The sequence below is a fragment of the Heloderma suspectum genome, chromosome 10 (genome assembly GCF_057233095.1).
Source record: "Heloderma suspectum isolate Gila_16-S chromosome 10, 16-S_ref, whole genome shotgun sequence".
NCBI lineage: Eukaryota > Metazoa > Chordata > Lepidosauria > Squamata > Helodermatidae > Heloderma > Heloderma suspectum.
In genome coordinates this window covers 10,119,527-10,134,886 of record NC_139467.1, presented here as the reverse complement: position 1 = coordinate 10,134,886, position 15,360 = coordinate 10,119,527, and the positions used below count along the sequence as shown (strand labels likewise).

The 15,360-nt window shown below is 46.1% G+C and overlaps 1 protein-coding gene across 1 annotated transcript; it reads right to left on the bottom strand.

Moving 5' to 3' along the window:
• Positions 1 to 2,576: 2,576 nt before the first annotated feature.
• Positions 2,577 to 15,360, bottom strand: LOC146337648 (cell adhesion molecule CEACAM20-like). The gene is made up of 5 exons (XM_084816293.1): positions 15,216 to 15,360; positions 5,504 to 5,776; positions 4,613 to 4,876; positions 2,715 to 2,828; positions 2,577 to 2,662 (listed from the first exon to the last, which is right to left on the bottom strand). Exons 1-5 carry the CDS (start codon positions 15,265 to 15,267, stop codon positions 2,577 to 2,579), a joined length of 789 nt encoding a protein of 262 aa, XP_084672419.1. The 5' UTR covers positions 15,268 to 15,360.

Here is a 15,360-nt window from a genome sequence, read left to right as displayed (position 1 = left end):
TGGAATGAAAACAGTGATGGTGCTAGGTCAGCTTCTCTTGTCAGAGAGTGTTCTAACTTCAGGGTGCCACCCCAGAAAAGGCACTGCCTTGCCACTGAACAGAGCATCCAGAAAAGGGATCAGAAGATGATCTTCAACAGTTTGGCAGGAACATGTGAGAAAAGATGCTTTATCAGGCCCAACACCAGCCTCCTCCAAACTGTTGCCCTCCAGGTCTGCTAGACTCCATCATCTCCATTCATCATGCCCATTGGCTGTGGTGGTTGTGGATGATGGGAAATAGAGTCCAACCCCTCTGGAGGGTGCCAGGTTTGGTGAAGCTGCCCTAAACTGTTCAGGACAAAGTTATGACCAGCATTTTGAATTGTGCCTGTGAACAAACTGGAAGCCAAGGCAGATCTTTTAGTACTGGTGAAATAATGATTGCCACAGTGAGCTATGCTAACCACATGGCTGGCGTATTTTGAACCCCATTTCCAAACGTTCAGAAACAGAACAGCTTCCACTCACCTCATATACATGGTTGGCATCAGAGGAGCTTTTAGGCTTAACCTGGGTCAAACACAAAAAGATGTTGAAGGTCATCCATTTGTTATTAACTAGTAGCACCAGCAGCTGCTGAATCATGGAAGCCAGGCAGTGTGATAGAGCTCAGTGCACAAAATTCTGCTTGTATCAGTGTTACAAGACCAGGAGGAGGAATAACTTTTCTTCCTGCTGGGCTCCTTCTTTACATGGGTTCCCCAGGAAAAGAATCTTTTAGGCTGTCACCAGTCACGGGAACCTCCTGGCACCCCCTAGTCTGTCCAGCTGCTTGGGGAGTTTCTGAGCCCTATTGCTACCACACCCCACACACCCCACTTTAGCCTAGGCCTAGGAAAAAAGAAAAAGGAAGGTGTTCTGGACTTTTCTTCCCAAATCCCAGAAACAGAGAACTTAACAAAATTGTTTTAAAACGTTAAAACAAGCAGTAACTTTGTAACCATGCAGTCTTTCGCATGGGGGAGAATTTAGTGAAAAATCCATTTTAAAACAACACATCCAAATGTGGAAATATAACAAGGAGTTTATTTGGGGAGTGGGGGCAGAAAGACAAAAAAACAGGGAAGGCAACAATCACACACATACACAGAATGCCAAATAAAATCAAAAAGTCAGTCTAACTTATCTAGAGAGCAATCCTATGGTCCCTGGGAAAGTTGCTTGGAAAAATCCTTCTGAGGTTGGAGACAGTGCACTGACCTCAGAAGGGGAAGTGAGAGATCTCCCCTTCTCCCCCACCCCCTCACAGCCGGCATGGAAAGAACTGCACTGGCTGGCCTCTGAGGTCGGAAAAGCAACCTTGGAGGAGGAAGAAAAGGGGCATTCTGGTGGATGGGGAGGGGAGGAGACTGGAGAGGCCAGGATATGAGATATCTTGAACCTCCTCCAGCCTCCTTCCCTCCCCCTCCAAATGCTCTCACTAGACAGGCTGAAAAGCCCATCTAGCAAAAATTGCAGAAGATGGAGGATGAGTAGGTGAAGATTGCCTCCACCGCTCCTCCCGCCCTGCCAGCTTCAGCCTGGCAGGGCACAGGAATCTTGAAAGTCTCCAAGTCTGGAGGTTTCTGAGCAGTGAGGGAACAATTCTAGTCATATTACCTACATGAGTAGACTCTTGGATCCCAGAGCTTATGTCAAATTTATTACAGAGAAGGTGTAATATTTATTACAGAATATTTATTACATATTTATGTAATAAATTTATTTCTGTAATATTTATATTTATTTCTGTAATATTTATTTCTGTAATATTTATTACAGAAATTATTTATTTCTCTGTAAATTTATTACAGAGAAGGTGGTCAGAGAGAGAGAGCATCTAGCTTTCTGTCAGATGGGATATGGAAAGCTCTAGAAGGACTGAGTGAATCTTTCTTTTTATGGGGATCTCAGTTCAGTAAAAGCCAGTCCCTTTGCAGGCACTGATAGTTGGTTTGTCCAATAATGCAGTAGCCTCCATTTCTAATGGCAGTGGTTTAGTCAGCAAATCAGAAAATTACCTAGTGGCTGGACCCACCTTCTTAATGACTGTAAACTTACATATGAAAAGCCCAAGGTGGTTGGACCCAGTCAACCTATTCAAAAAGGGGGATTATGGTAGAATAAGCCTAGATAAAACCATTCAGGTTGCCCAGCAGATGCTCTAGAGGGTAATGTGGATGTATATCAGAAGTAAGGGTCTGTCACAATTAGTGTGATACTGATAGTTTTTTTGGGAAGTGTGATCAACTTAACCTGACCAGCTTCATGTTCCCAAAGTCCTTGGTAAACATCAATGTAGGTGTTGGTCCCACCACCCTCTACCCTGTCCTCATTGCTTATTTGTCAATCCTTAGTCCTTTCCACACACCATTGTTTTACCCATCTAAACTAGACAATGAATTATCTGGGGTAGGGACCTTAGATCTCTTATACATTCTTAAGAACACTGAATTCAGCATCAATGCTGAAAATAAATGTTAGATAACACGCAGCAGTGGAAATAATTTGAATCACTCACCCCAGACCTCACCTCTCCAGAAGGGGGAATATTCTCATAAAGTGAAGGTGTGGATATGACTGGAGTAGAAGACATGGCACTCTGACGATGGGGTGATTAGTTGCCATTCCTGCCCTGTAGCTGGGAACAGAACCCAGGAGTTTGAGCTGTCAGCTTCCAGTGTCTTACTCACGGAGAAAGAAGCAGAGCAGGGTTCCAGCCAATGCCAGCATCACAGCTAAGGACCCAATAACAATCCCAGCAATGGCTCCAGCCTCCAAGTGTGCAGGACTGGAAAGAGAAGGAGCTGAAGAGCAAAGCATATTTTTAGAGACTAGATGATGCTGTCATTAACCACTGATCAGTCCCCATTAATGTGGTTTGTCATCTCTTTTCAAAAGTGTTAGGGGTCTTTGGATGAATGGAGGAAAGTATATCATATTTAGTTATTTATTTATAGCATTTTTATCCTGCCCTTCAGCCAAAAAGGCCCCCAACATGGTTTACAAAGATAAGAAATAAGATGGTGCCTGCCTGCAGGCTTACAATCTAAAAGACACAACACAAAAGGAAAGGGGATTAGGAAGGAGTAAGAAAAAGTGAATTCAGGACTAGATTCTAAGTCCAGCAGGTCATGGACACAGTGGAAGGGCTGCTGTTTCCTCTCTCTCTGACATCCTCATCAGTGACAGCTGATTGACAGAGGGAGGGGAGCTCTCAGCTGGAGGAGTATCCAGGCATGATGGATATACTGATATAAAGCTTTGATATACAGGGACATGGATGGAATAGAACCATCTCTGCTAGTTAGTTCTAGGAATGGGTGAACTCTTTCCGGTTTCACTCAGAAATAAGCAATTTCCCCAAGAGAGTTGGGAAGAGGTCAACATAATTCAAAGCTAATCTGAATTTATTGGAATGCAATCCCCAGATCTATCATACTCTGATACTCTTCCCTATTCCTCCACAAGCCTCTCCCCCTCCAAACCCCCTCCTCTTTTGCCTCCCACCCCACTTAACTGGTTGTAGGAAGACTCCACTCCATTTTCTGGTGCTTGAAGTGCTGCTATTCAGCATGCCAGGTGCAAGTAGCACCTGGGAAATACAGTTTCCCCAGGGGCTGCTGGACTCATAGTAGCCCTGGGGAAAATGACATTTTCTTGGTGTCACAGTGGGGAGACTTTCTTCCCTCCCTCTTGCCTGCCACCAGACTGCAAGGACCAGCCAGTTGTGTGGTGGGAGAGAAGGGGTGGGGGCAGAAAGAGAGGACTGATGAGAGTGAGAAGGAGAATTATCTTCAGTTTGGATTAAAACCAGAGTCAAAGAAATTTGGAGGCTGTAATTTATTTGATTTGATTTGTACCCCGCCTGTCTACCAAAAATGACACTCAAATGCTCCCAGTCTGACCAGTTGAAGTTTCAGAGCAGTTTTCAAGGGCATCCCCATGTAGAGAGCATTACAGTAGTCCAAACCTATTTGAGGCGAGCATTATGAGCCCCTGAAACCTTTAATTTGAAGCCCAGAAATACAAGCCTCAGCAACATCTCCAGTGCACTCATTGTCAGGTGCTCAGGTCCTGGTACTGGGAGGTGGCCAGAAGGGTGGGCAAACCCATAGAGACGGCCTCCCTCAGGAACAGAGTGATGTTGTGTGAGGCAGATCTGGAAGCTTTGTAGTGAGATGTGGCATTGGATTGGCTTTCCGGGACCAGCTGATTTCCAGGGTTAAGAGGATTCAAGGATAGAAATGGTCCCCCTTTTTATTATTATTACTTTAACCAGAGCCTGACTCACAAAAAATCAGCAGGTAAAGTATTTCCTATCCTACCATGGAGATGCAATGTTGGGGGAAAGCTTCTCCTGCTAAATTGCTGCACGTTAGGCACAGTTAAAGGCACAAGAGCAGGGGCAGAAAATGGGCCAACCCTAAACAAGACTGTGCCCCCAAAAGTGAGTTGCATCCTCAAATACTGCCTCCAGCCCAGATTGGCCGCTTCCCTGCATAACCAGAACCAGGTGGGACTGGGGGATTCCAAATATTGGCAGAATCAGAGGCAAACACGGGATGGGTTGTCAGTCCTGGAGACTCACCCTTGTTTGTCAACTTCACAATGACAGAGTCTGAGGCAGTGCGATTGGTCTCGGTGTGGTAAGCCTGGCAGGTGTAATTCCCTTCATCTTCCCAGGCGTTCAAGTGAACACTGAAGGTATCTTTTGCCACATTCTGATCAGTATTATTGAAAAGCCACCGAAACTCCAGAGGGAAGGAGTCCACAGTACACAGCAGAGCCAAATTGGAACCAAGTTGCATTGATACGGTTCCTGATTGGTTCAGATGAACCTCATAAGGCCCATCTGGAGAGGAAACGAAGTAGAATCAGGGCGAAGGGGTGGAAACAAGAGAGGAGTTCTTGACCCTGTTGTGCACAGCTGCTATGCACCACCCAACAGGCAGGTTACATTATCTCCAGTAACAGAGGCTGTATGCCTCTCTGTACCAGTTGCTGGGGAACACGAGTGCTATTGAACTCATGTCCCTCCTGTAGTGGGCTTCCTGTTGGGGCATCTGTTTGGCCACTGTGGGAACAGAATGCTTGCCCAGATGGGCCTTTGGTCTGGCCCAGCATGGCTCTTCTTATGCTCACTGTTTCTAGGCCAGCAAAAGACCTGACAACCTTGGACACAGGAACAGGGCTTAATCTGAGACAGGGTTCACTGAGGTGTAGTTCTGGAAGCTGTTTTCAACATTGGGGCTCAGTTTTGGAATGCATGATTTTATGAATAAAGAAGCAAGCTCCCTTGGGCATCTGTGGAGTGGCTTTTGGTTACCACTGAAGTGCCACCATTAGCACACCTCCATACATCAAGGGTCTTGCAGGCTCCCAGCAGGTGTGAGCTCCAGCCTCTCCCATTAACACCCTTCCTGCCACACACCTGCAGCAAAGGCAAGAGGAAAGGTGTAGTCAAACTGGAATTACTCACATGCCACAACTATGTTAGCTGAGTTGCTTGAATTGCTGCTGACAAGGTTGCTGGCCACACATGCATAGTTCCCTGCATCATCTCTGGTGATGCCAGGTAGGGTGAGGGTTTGGTTCAGGTCAGATAGTCCTGCCATATCTGGGACAGGTTTACCATCCTTCAACCAGGAGACGATGACCCTGGAGTTGTTGGAAGTTTTACAGTGCAAGATGACAGTCTCGTTCTCTAGCGTCCTGATTTTGTCAGGTGATAGAATTGGCCTGGAGAGCATTTCTGCACACAAAATAGAAAGAAGGTCATTCTTCCTGAGTCCTCATGGCCTCCACTTCTCAGCAAGGTTCTATCAAGTGTGGCCTTTAAGGAACACCACCTTTAGGTCATTCCCTTACTAGCAGAAGTGGCTGAATAAAGCAGAATAAATCTAGGAAGTGAAGGGCTTGAAAAACTTTACTGAGTTATGAATAGACAGCATTGCAACTAATGACTGCTTTAAAACTCTAAGGACAAATTAACCCTATGTTGCACCCTGTTTGGGTGTGTTCCACTTCTCTTGCTATTCCAACATACCTAACATAGGAAGGGGTCTATTCAGTTCATTGCTGGTGGAGTTCCTTAAAGATATAATGATTTCCAAAGCATAACATGAGCGTGTTTTATGAAGCTGTTCCATGAATTCAGCAGTTCCCAGGACCATGGGGCTTTTGGGTTGGCCCCATGGCCTTTCTTTCTGCTTGTAGTGTTTGAGAGGGAAATGTCTGTGTGCATGTGTGTTGGTGGGGCACATTTTGGCACCATTTTATCATCAACTCAGGTAACCTGAGGGAGGAAGAAAGCCACAAAGCAGTTTACATCTGACCCCACTAAGCCATCCAGAAAGGTTTTTCAACTTGATTCTGCTGAATGTAGAAATCATAGAATCATAGAATAGTAACAACGTATGGCTGTGAGAGCTGGACTATAAGGAAGGCTGAGCACCGAAGAATGGGTGCTTTCGAACTGTGGAGCTGGAGAAGACTGTTACGAGTCCCCTGGACTGCAAGGAAGTCAAATCAGTCAATCCTAAAGGAAATCAACCCTGAGTGCTCATTGGAAGGACAGATACTGAAGCTGAAGCTGAAATATTTTGGCCACCTAATGCAAAGAGAAAACTCTCTGGAAAAGACCCTGACGCTGGGAAAGACTGAAGGCCAAAGGAGAAGGGGACGGCAGAGGATGAGATGGCTAGATAGCATCACCGATGCAATGAATATGGACTTGAGCATGCTCCAGGAGAGAGTGCAGGACAGGAAGGCCTGGCGTGCTATGGTCCATGGGGTCACGAAGAGTCGGACACGACTGAACAACAACAAGGGTCCTATAAGACCATCAAGTCCAACCCCCTAGTTAGTGCAGGAATCCAAGTTAAAGCATCCCTGACAGGTGGCTATTCAGCTTCATCTTGAATGCCTCCAGTGTGGGAGAGCCCACCACCTCCCCAGGTAATTGGTTCCATAGGCCTTTAGGAGTCTCCATGACTCCTGCACCTCCTAAGAATATGATTTCCTGGTGTGTGTGGCCATCATGGGACTGGTCCAAGGCATTGCAGTGCTTGTGGTAGGAAACTAAAATTGTCCTTCCGCCCCTACATCAAATATTATATTAATAATGAATGTCATAATAATCTAAATAGCTGCTCATTTGTCACCAAAATACCTTCAGCATGAGGCGTAAGCTTCACTCTCCCTAATGGTAGGGGTGGCACTCTGCTGCTAGGTACTACATTGGTAACATAATGGAGCATCCCATGTAAGTTGACATATGCAGTTGGCCAAGTACAAAATTATTCACATTTTCATCTGGCCAAGTAGCAGATCAAAGAACTTTGCTAGCAAATGTTGGCTTTTGACAGTCTAAAAATTATAGTGTTTGGGGTGTATTTCTGGGAAAGAAGCTGGTGGACACAAATACATCGCTACCCCAACCTCTGAATGAACAGGCAATGAGGCATTTAACATTGTGGTTGGATGAAAGGTGAACAAGGGGAGTGGGAGACAAGGTAAACACCAAGGTTTGCATGTTGCAGGAGAGAAGTGAGAAAGGAAATACCAGATGGAGAAAGCAGCCTTCCTTGACAATCACTGCCACTATCTCTTCCCCCAAGCTAGCCAGCTGTTTAGCTCTCTGCCTGGAAACAACATGATGATACATGTTACAACGTTCTGGATGGCATACAATAAATATCAGCATTAGAAAGGGCCAACAACAATTCAGGTGGAAACCACCTGATGGCTGGTGGAAATTGGTAACCAGCCCTGGATCCGGGGGTGGGGGTGCCTCCACAGTTGATTTGCTGTGAGCTGGCTATGCTTCAAGGTCATTCGGGGCACATAATATCATGGCCATCTCACAGCCACCCTGGAGCTTTTTGTGGAAAAACTGGATATCCTGAGACTACTTTAAGTCCAATTCTTTTCCTTAAGTTGGGTTCTCTGTAGTATGGTTGTTGTGTGCCCCAAATCCCACATTTAGCTAGGATATGCCAGCCCTGCCCAGGGGTGTACCTTTCACCGTGACCCTGGTCAAGAGGTGTTTCCTGTCCTGTGTTTTCCAGCACAAACCAAATAGTGGCTACTCAGAAGTAACTCCCATTGTTGTCAACGAGGCTTGTCCCCTGAATGCACAGTTCAGAATTTATAGAGATCCCCCTCAACTGAAATTCCCTAAAGGATATAAAACACTGTCTTGAAGCTGCGATTCTCTGTTGTTTGGTTTAATGCCTTTGGGAAGTAACTAATTTGCACCTTCGATTGTGCACAGTGTTGGGTTAGAAAGGGGGCTGCTTTCCTATCCCTGTCTTTTCTACCACAAACATATGTGTGTCTACTCAGAAGTGACTCCCATTATGTTCAATGAGGCTTGTCTGTGATGTTTACTTCCTTTCTTTTTGGAAGGATTTAATTTGTAGCTTCGCTCCTTTGCAGCATAGGGAGGTTCAGGAGAAAGAGGATTAGAAAAAAGGCTGGTTGGAGCCAGGGTGCCTCAAGTATTCATAGGGTTAAGTCACCTAAAGGTTCTGAAGTGCTTTGCCAGCTGTAAGGGAGCAGTTAAAGTAGCTGCTTGATTGCAGCTTTGGGAGCTTTAAGAGGGGGGGAGGATCTACAGCTGTGGTTCTTTAATGTTTGGTGCTTTAAAGAAGTAATTAATGCTGGGGGCAGGAGAAGGAGTGTGCTTTTGTCCAGATACAGAGAAAACCTCCCAGGATTTTATAGACGGAGAAGGGGCCAGGGGAGAGCCTGGACTGGGGGAGCCTCTCTTATTGGTTGAGCAACCCCTGCCAGTCAGATGATGTTCACTCCAATCCCCCCCCCCCGAAAGTATGTTCTGTGAAGTGACTTATGCTGGTGCAGTGCACTCAGTCGTGGAGCCCTGTGCAGACCAAAGTGCACCAAAGCCGTTTCCTAGGAAAATCCGGATAATTCACCAATCGCTTCTCCTTCTGTTGTCATGGAGAACGCCCCCCCACACACACACACAGCTGCCCAGGACTTTGCAGAACTGCTTGGACTGGTTGGTCCACTGTCTTTGTACCCAGCTACAAAAGACATTCACACGATAGATACCCTTTGCTAAGCAAACTGATAATCTGTGCTGTGAACAAGAATAGTGGAATTCTGTGACCTGTATGAACTATGCATGTTTGCCTAATTGACTGCATTTTGAATAAATCTATTCAGGTTTTCATAGTCAGGAGGAACAGCAACCCCAACCACTAGAAATCTCATTCAACTACCTCTCTGGCTTCTGTGGTTATTTTCCACACACATTCAAGCATATCTTTGCAACTATAAACACTAGAAAACTTTATTTAAATGAAACCTGGGATTCTCAGGAAGCTGATTTCTCAACCCAATACCACACTGGCCCAGTTTACATGATCACTGATGCTTAAACATGCCATGGTAGCTTGTTTAAGGTGCATTGCGTGCTGGTGCATGCTGGGAGCAATTTGCTTAATTACCAACCTGGACGCAGCTTGTTATGTCATCTGAACCCAGGTGTTATGGCTTGCTGGAAGGGAAAACAACCCTCGAATAACCTATGGGTTCTTGTTGAGTTATATGAGAGCTGCTTTTCCCTCCAACAAGCCATTCAGTCAGGGTTCAGATGACATGGCAAGCTGCCTGTGCCTGGGCTGCTAATTTGGCAAATGGTGCCCAGCATGTGCCGGCATGTGCCTTGGGTTAAACAAGCCACTGTAGCTTGTTTAAGCTGTGGTGATCATGTGAACCAGGTCACTATGTGCTTTCATGCTGCACCGCTAGAAAATCATGGCTCTTGCCAACAGCAGATGTTAACAGCCCTTTTTATTCATACAGTCAAACTTTATTACACTATCTGGTTTGTTGATTATTTATTTGTTTGTTTGTTTGTTTATTTATTTATGACTTATTTATTTGATGTGTACCCTGCCTTTCTAACTAAAAGAGCACGCAAGGTGCCTTACAATCACTAATAAAACTTGATAAAAACAATAATAAGCAAATACATTAAAACACAATAAAAGCAATTAAAAACATAACAATAATAGTAAAACAGCATCCAGCTCAACAGACCCGCTTACACACCAAAGGCCTGTTTGAATAAAGTGGTTTTTGCCTGCTGCCAGAAGGACAGCAGAGAGGGCGTGAACCTAGTCTCTGTCAGCAGGGAGTTCCCCAGCCAGGGAGGGGCCACCGAGAAGGCCCTCTTCCACGTAGCAACCAAACAGGCTGCCACCAAACGCCCTCTGAAGATGGTGATCCCAAAAGAAAGGCCTCTCCCAAAGATCTTAAGAACTGGGCAAGCTCAGCCAGATATTTATCCCAAACCCAGAGTAAGTTGAAAGCAGAAGGAAGATATCCTCTGAAGAATTTGTGGTTTATGAGTCACCTCTATTTCATGTTAGAATACCAATGTATTTCTCATATTCCTCCTAACTGAAAGAAGGAAGTTCAGCTGCTCTGGCATGCAGGGCTGCCTGGAGACATCTGTTTACTACTGCACTATCCTGTATCATCCCATCATATGCTAGTAAACTGTTGTTTATTTTGCAAGATGTGCATGCAGGTTCGCAAACAAAGCATAAGCTCTTGAAGACAGCATTTCCAAATTTCTGGCAGCAGAAGTCACTCTTACACTCCCCCAAAGAGTGCTCTTACTTTCTAGGTAAGAGCAAAATGTATCCATCCTCTGAGAAGCCCACCTCATGCACTCCTTTCTGCATGAACCACTGATGGGGAAGTGGAAAGCCCAGAGCACAGAGAGAGATACCCCAGGCAGCCTCTCCTGAGGGTGCGGCATTATGCATTGTCTTTTGCATCAGGAGTGATTAAAAAGAATGTGACCAACCCTGTGCAGTGCAGACCTTCAGCAGAATCCCCCACCCTCCTCAGAGACTGACTGGGAGAAGAGTCAAGATCCAGACTCATGCAGAGATACAACAGGCAGCCTCGTCCCAGTAGGAGCAATTCTGCTGAGTCTTTGCATTGGAAGGGATTGAGTATCCCAAGCAGTCATGCCATCAGGACATGACTTTGGGCCCCATCCAGCAGAATGACTAGCAGGGTCCTCAAACATCCGAGGGCTGGCTGACCACATTTTGAAGTAAGTAAAGTAACACACATCAAGGGTGTGTGTGTGTGTGCAAGACCATTCAGTCCAGACTCTAAAATTACTTACCTGCACCAAGCCCAGCAGTGGTGTGCCCAGAGCACTGACTCATGCAGAAGGACAGCGGGATACACCCTCAGTGAGTGGGTGAAATATTTAAATCCCTGCATACTCCTCCTGCTCACCACCACCACCTTCATCACCCCGTAGGCACAAACTTCTAAAACGGTTGCAAAGAATCCAACGAGGAGCAAGCCCAACACCAATAGATGGTGCACCCCCTGACGTAACAAAGTCCCCTCTCCCCAATTTAAGCTCATGATGCACACCAAGAGCAAGAGACAAGGTTACCGCAGACAGCCGCAGCAGAGCCAGGATGTCTGAACTTAACTCCTGAATCATTGGGACCAAGTTCTCCAGGATAAAGAAATAACATTCAGACATGGCTAGATCAGCCTTCATCATGTACCATGAAGAAGATATCTAGAGGCATCCCAGAGAGATCGGATAAGAAAGAAAATGGTTTTTTAAAGGCTATGACATTCCATATGTGAGAGTTATTATGGGTTGGATCCAATGCTGTCCTTGCGTGGGTGGCCCAGGCCTGGAGGCACTCACACAGCCCCTATTGCTGGCAGTAGCAACATAACTCTTCCAGGGACAAGTGCTGAAAACAGCAGAAACCCTGGTTTTGGAAGGGGCAGGTCATGCCCCTTCCAGAAATGAGCATTTCCACTTTTTTCAGCACTTTCCCCCAGGTGCGCTACACCCCAGCTGCCAGCAGTAGCGGACAAGCATGTGTCACCACCGGCGGGCCTGGTCCGCCCACACAAGGGCAACACTGGATCCTATATGACCCTAGCTGACAGCAAAAGACCCAGCTCTGGGTGGACAAAGCAGTCAAAACTTCTAAAGCCACCAATGGAAACTCTAAAAGGCGGGGCAGGGCGGGGAGAACATACCTGAGACCTCTATGTTCGCATATCCCACTGTAGTCAGAGGTCCTTCTTGTGTCACTGCATAGTTTCCAGAGTCATCTGTTGTTACATTCCCGATGTGAAGGGAGCAGTCAGGACCTGCTGTCTCTCGCCCAGTATAAGCAGCTCCATTAATGTGCCCTAGAGGACTCGGTGGTGGGTAATAGACAAAGATGCACTTTGCCAAATCAATTGTCCTCCCTCGGTACCAGCTGAAACTAACTAAGTGTTCCAGAGTTTCTCCTGGAGTTAGGGTCACATTCCGCCCTTCTATTGGATTTTGTGGATTCCATGTGACAGGGATTTCTTTTGCACTACTCTGGGCTCGACTCAGCAGGAAGCAAGAACTGAGGATGGAGCCTGCAGTGCAAGAGGAGAAAAAGAAAGGGATGGGCCTTACTTTCAACCCAAAGGTCCACAGAAGCTAATGCCATAATAGCTTTGCTAGTCTTTAAGGTGTCACAAAACCATTTGGGTGATTCCAGACAAGGCTGTAATGGTGCACTTGCACCATTACATTGTCTCAAGCCCCTCTGGTCCCCTCCTTGGTCCAGACCAGGCTGGCAGCTGCTAATCAGTACTATCAGACTATACTTTGGTCTCTCCTGGGCACCCTGCCTTTTGATGCTAAGTGCTCGGATCCTTATGAATTCAGAATTCCTAAGGTTGTTATATTGTTATTTTCATAGAAACATAGAAAAGTAGGGCTGGAAGGGCCTACAAGGCCATCGAGTCCAACCCCTGCTCAATGCAGGAATCCAAGTCACAGCATCCCTGACAGATGGCTGTCCAGCCTCATCTTGAATGCCTCCAGTGTGGGAGAGCCCACCGCCTCCCTAGGTAATTGGTTCCATTGTCCTTTTGGTCTAACAGTCAGGAAGTTTTTCCCGACATTCAGCTGGAATTGGGCTTCCTGTCACTTGAGCCCATGATTCCGTGTCCTGCACTCTGGGATGATCGAGAAGAGATCCTGGCCTTCCTCTCTGTGACAACCTTTGAAGTACTTGAAGAGCGCTATCATATCTCCCCTCAGTCTTCTCTTCTCAAGGCTAAACATGCCCAGTTCTTTCAGTCTCTCTTCATAGGGCTTTGTTTCCAGTCCCTTGATCATCTTTGTTGCCTTCCTCTGAACCCTCTCCAATTTGTCTGCATCCTTCTTAAAGTGTGGTGCCCAGAACTGGACACAGTACTCCAGATGAGGCCTAACCAGTGCTGAGTAGAGGGGAACTAGTATGTCCTGGGATTTGGAAGTGATGCTTCTATGAATGCAGCCCAAAATAGCATTTGCCTTTTTTGCAGCCACATCTCATTGTTGGCTCATATTCAGCTTGTGAACTACACAATTCCAAGATCCTTCTCACTTGTAGTGTTGTTGAGCCACATATCCCCCATCTGGTATCTGTGCATTTGGTTTGTTTTTCCTAGGTGCAGAACTTGGCATTTATCCCTATTAAATGTCATTCTATTTTTTTCTGTCCAGCGCTCCAGTCTACCAAGATCACTTTGAATTTTGTTTCAGTCTTCCAAAGTATTAGCTATCCCATCCAATTTGGTGTCATCTGCAAATGTGATCAGCATTCCCTGCACCTCCTCCTCCAAGTCATTCATAAAAATGTTGAAGAGCACTGGGCCCAGGACTGAGCCCTGCGGTACCCCGCTTGTTACCTCTCCCCAGTTTGAGAAGGTCCCATTGATAAGCACTCTTTGAGTCCGATTCTGTAGCCAACTGTGGATCCACCAGATCGTTGTTTCATCTAGCCCACTTTGAGCTAGTTTGCTCATCAGGATAGCATGGGGCACTTTGTTGAAAGCTTTGCTGAAGTCAAGGTATGTTATGTCTACAGCATTCCCACAGTCCACAAGGGAGGTGACTTGATCAAAAAATGAGATCAGATTCATCTGGCAGGATTTGTTCTTGACAAATCCATGTTGGCTTCGTGTAATCACTGCATAGTTTTCAAGGTGCTTACAGATGTATTGCTCTATAATCTGATCCAGAATTTTCCCAGGGGTTGATGTCAGACTGACTGGTCTGTAGTTCCCAGGTTGGTTCCTTCTTTTTACCCTTTTTGAAGATAGGGACAACATTAGCCCTCCTCCAGTCATCTGGCACTTGACCCATCCGCCATGATTTCTCAAAGAGAATGGACAGTGGCTCTGAGAGTTCTTCTGCCAGTTCTTTTATTACTCTAGGATGCAGTTCATCTGGCTGCATTTTAACATCTTTTAAGCCACCATGAATAGTTCATAGGCACTGGAAGGGCTGAACATTAATATTCAAACAAAGAAATATCCCTTGACCTGCCAGAGATGATCCCACTCCTCATTCATGCTAAGTCTCTCAGCCCTTCTTGGTCTCTGCTCACCATTAGGGACAGGTGAATAAGACTGCAATCCCGTATTCACTTACCTGGGAGTAAGTTCCATTTATCTCAATGGGGCTTTCTTCTGAGTAGGCATGCATAGGGTTGCACTGTAAATCTAATTCCCATCTGTGTCCCTTTCAGATGTGTTCACCCATAAGTCTGCACTGTCCCATTTCTGCATTAGTATGCAATATAAAAATGACCCCCCCCCAAATAGCCTTTACATATGTTTTTAAAATACATTTCAAACATATTCATTCCCAAAATACACATTTCCAAATGTAGCCCAGAAAACCAGTGTGGTGTAATGGTTAGCGTGACGGACCGGGACTCGGAAGACCCGGGTTCTAGTCCCCACTCAGCCATGAATCTCACTTTATGACTTTGGCCAGCCACTGACTCTCAGCCTAACCTACCTCGCAGGGCTGTTGTGAGGATAAAATGAGGAGGATCATGTATGCCACCTTGGTCTCCATGGAGGAAAGGCAGAATATAAATGTAACAAATAATAAAATAAATAAATAGTCTGATACATCAGTTTGATACATTAACCAAAGAAATAGTTTGATACAACAAAGTGCCAAGCGTTGCAGTGCAGGATTTGGAGACGTGCAAAACCTGGTAGACGGTCCCAGCAATGCGTATCGGGTCAGTTCGTGCTGGGATGCAGAAAGATTAAATTCCTCAAGCACCCCTACTCACTGTGTAGCCCCTTCCCACTCCAGGGTCCTGATCTCTCACCTGCTAAGAGCAGCATCTGCCCGGACCAAACAGATCCAGGGGTGTGGCCCATCTTGTGGGTTTCCCTGTGTGGGGGGGGGCACTTTGGCAGTACGGTGTGTCTCTGCCCAGCCGGAGCTCTGGAGTCTTTCTGTTCCCTGCCACC

Excerpts from the sequence above, each read along its gene's own strand:
- LOC146337648 (XM_084816293.1), bottom strand. The coding sequence starts at position 15,267 with ATGGGCCACACCCCTGGATCTGTTTGGTCCGGGCAGATGCTGCTCTTA. Across the intron at positions 5,777-15,215 it reads GCAGATGCTGCTCTTAGCAG|AAATGCTCTCCAGGCCAATT; the intron begins GTGAGAGATCAG and ends TTTTGTGTGCAG. Across the intron at positions 4,877-5,503 it reads AGCTAACATAGTTGTGGCAT|ATGGGCCTTATGAGGTTCAT; the intron begins GTGAGTAATTCC and ends TTTCCTCTCCAG.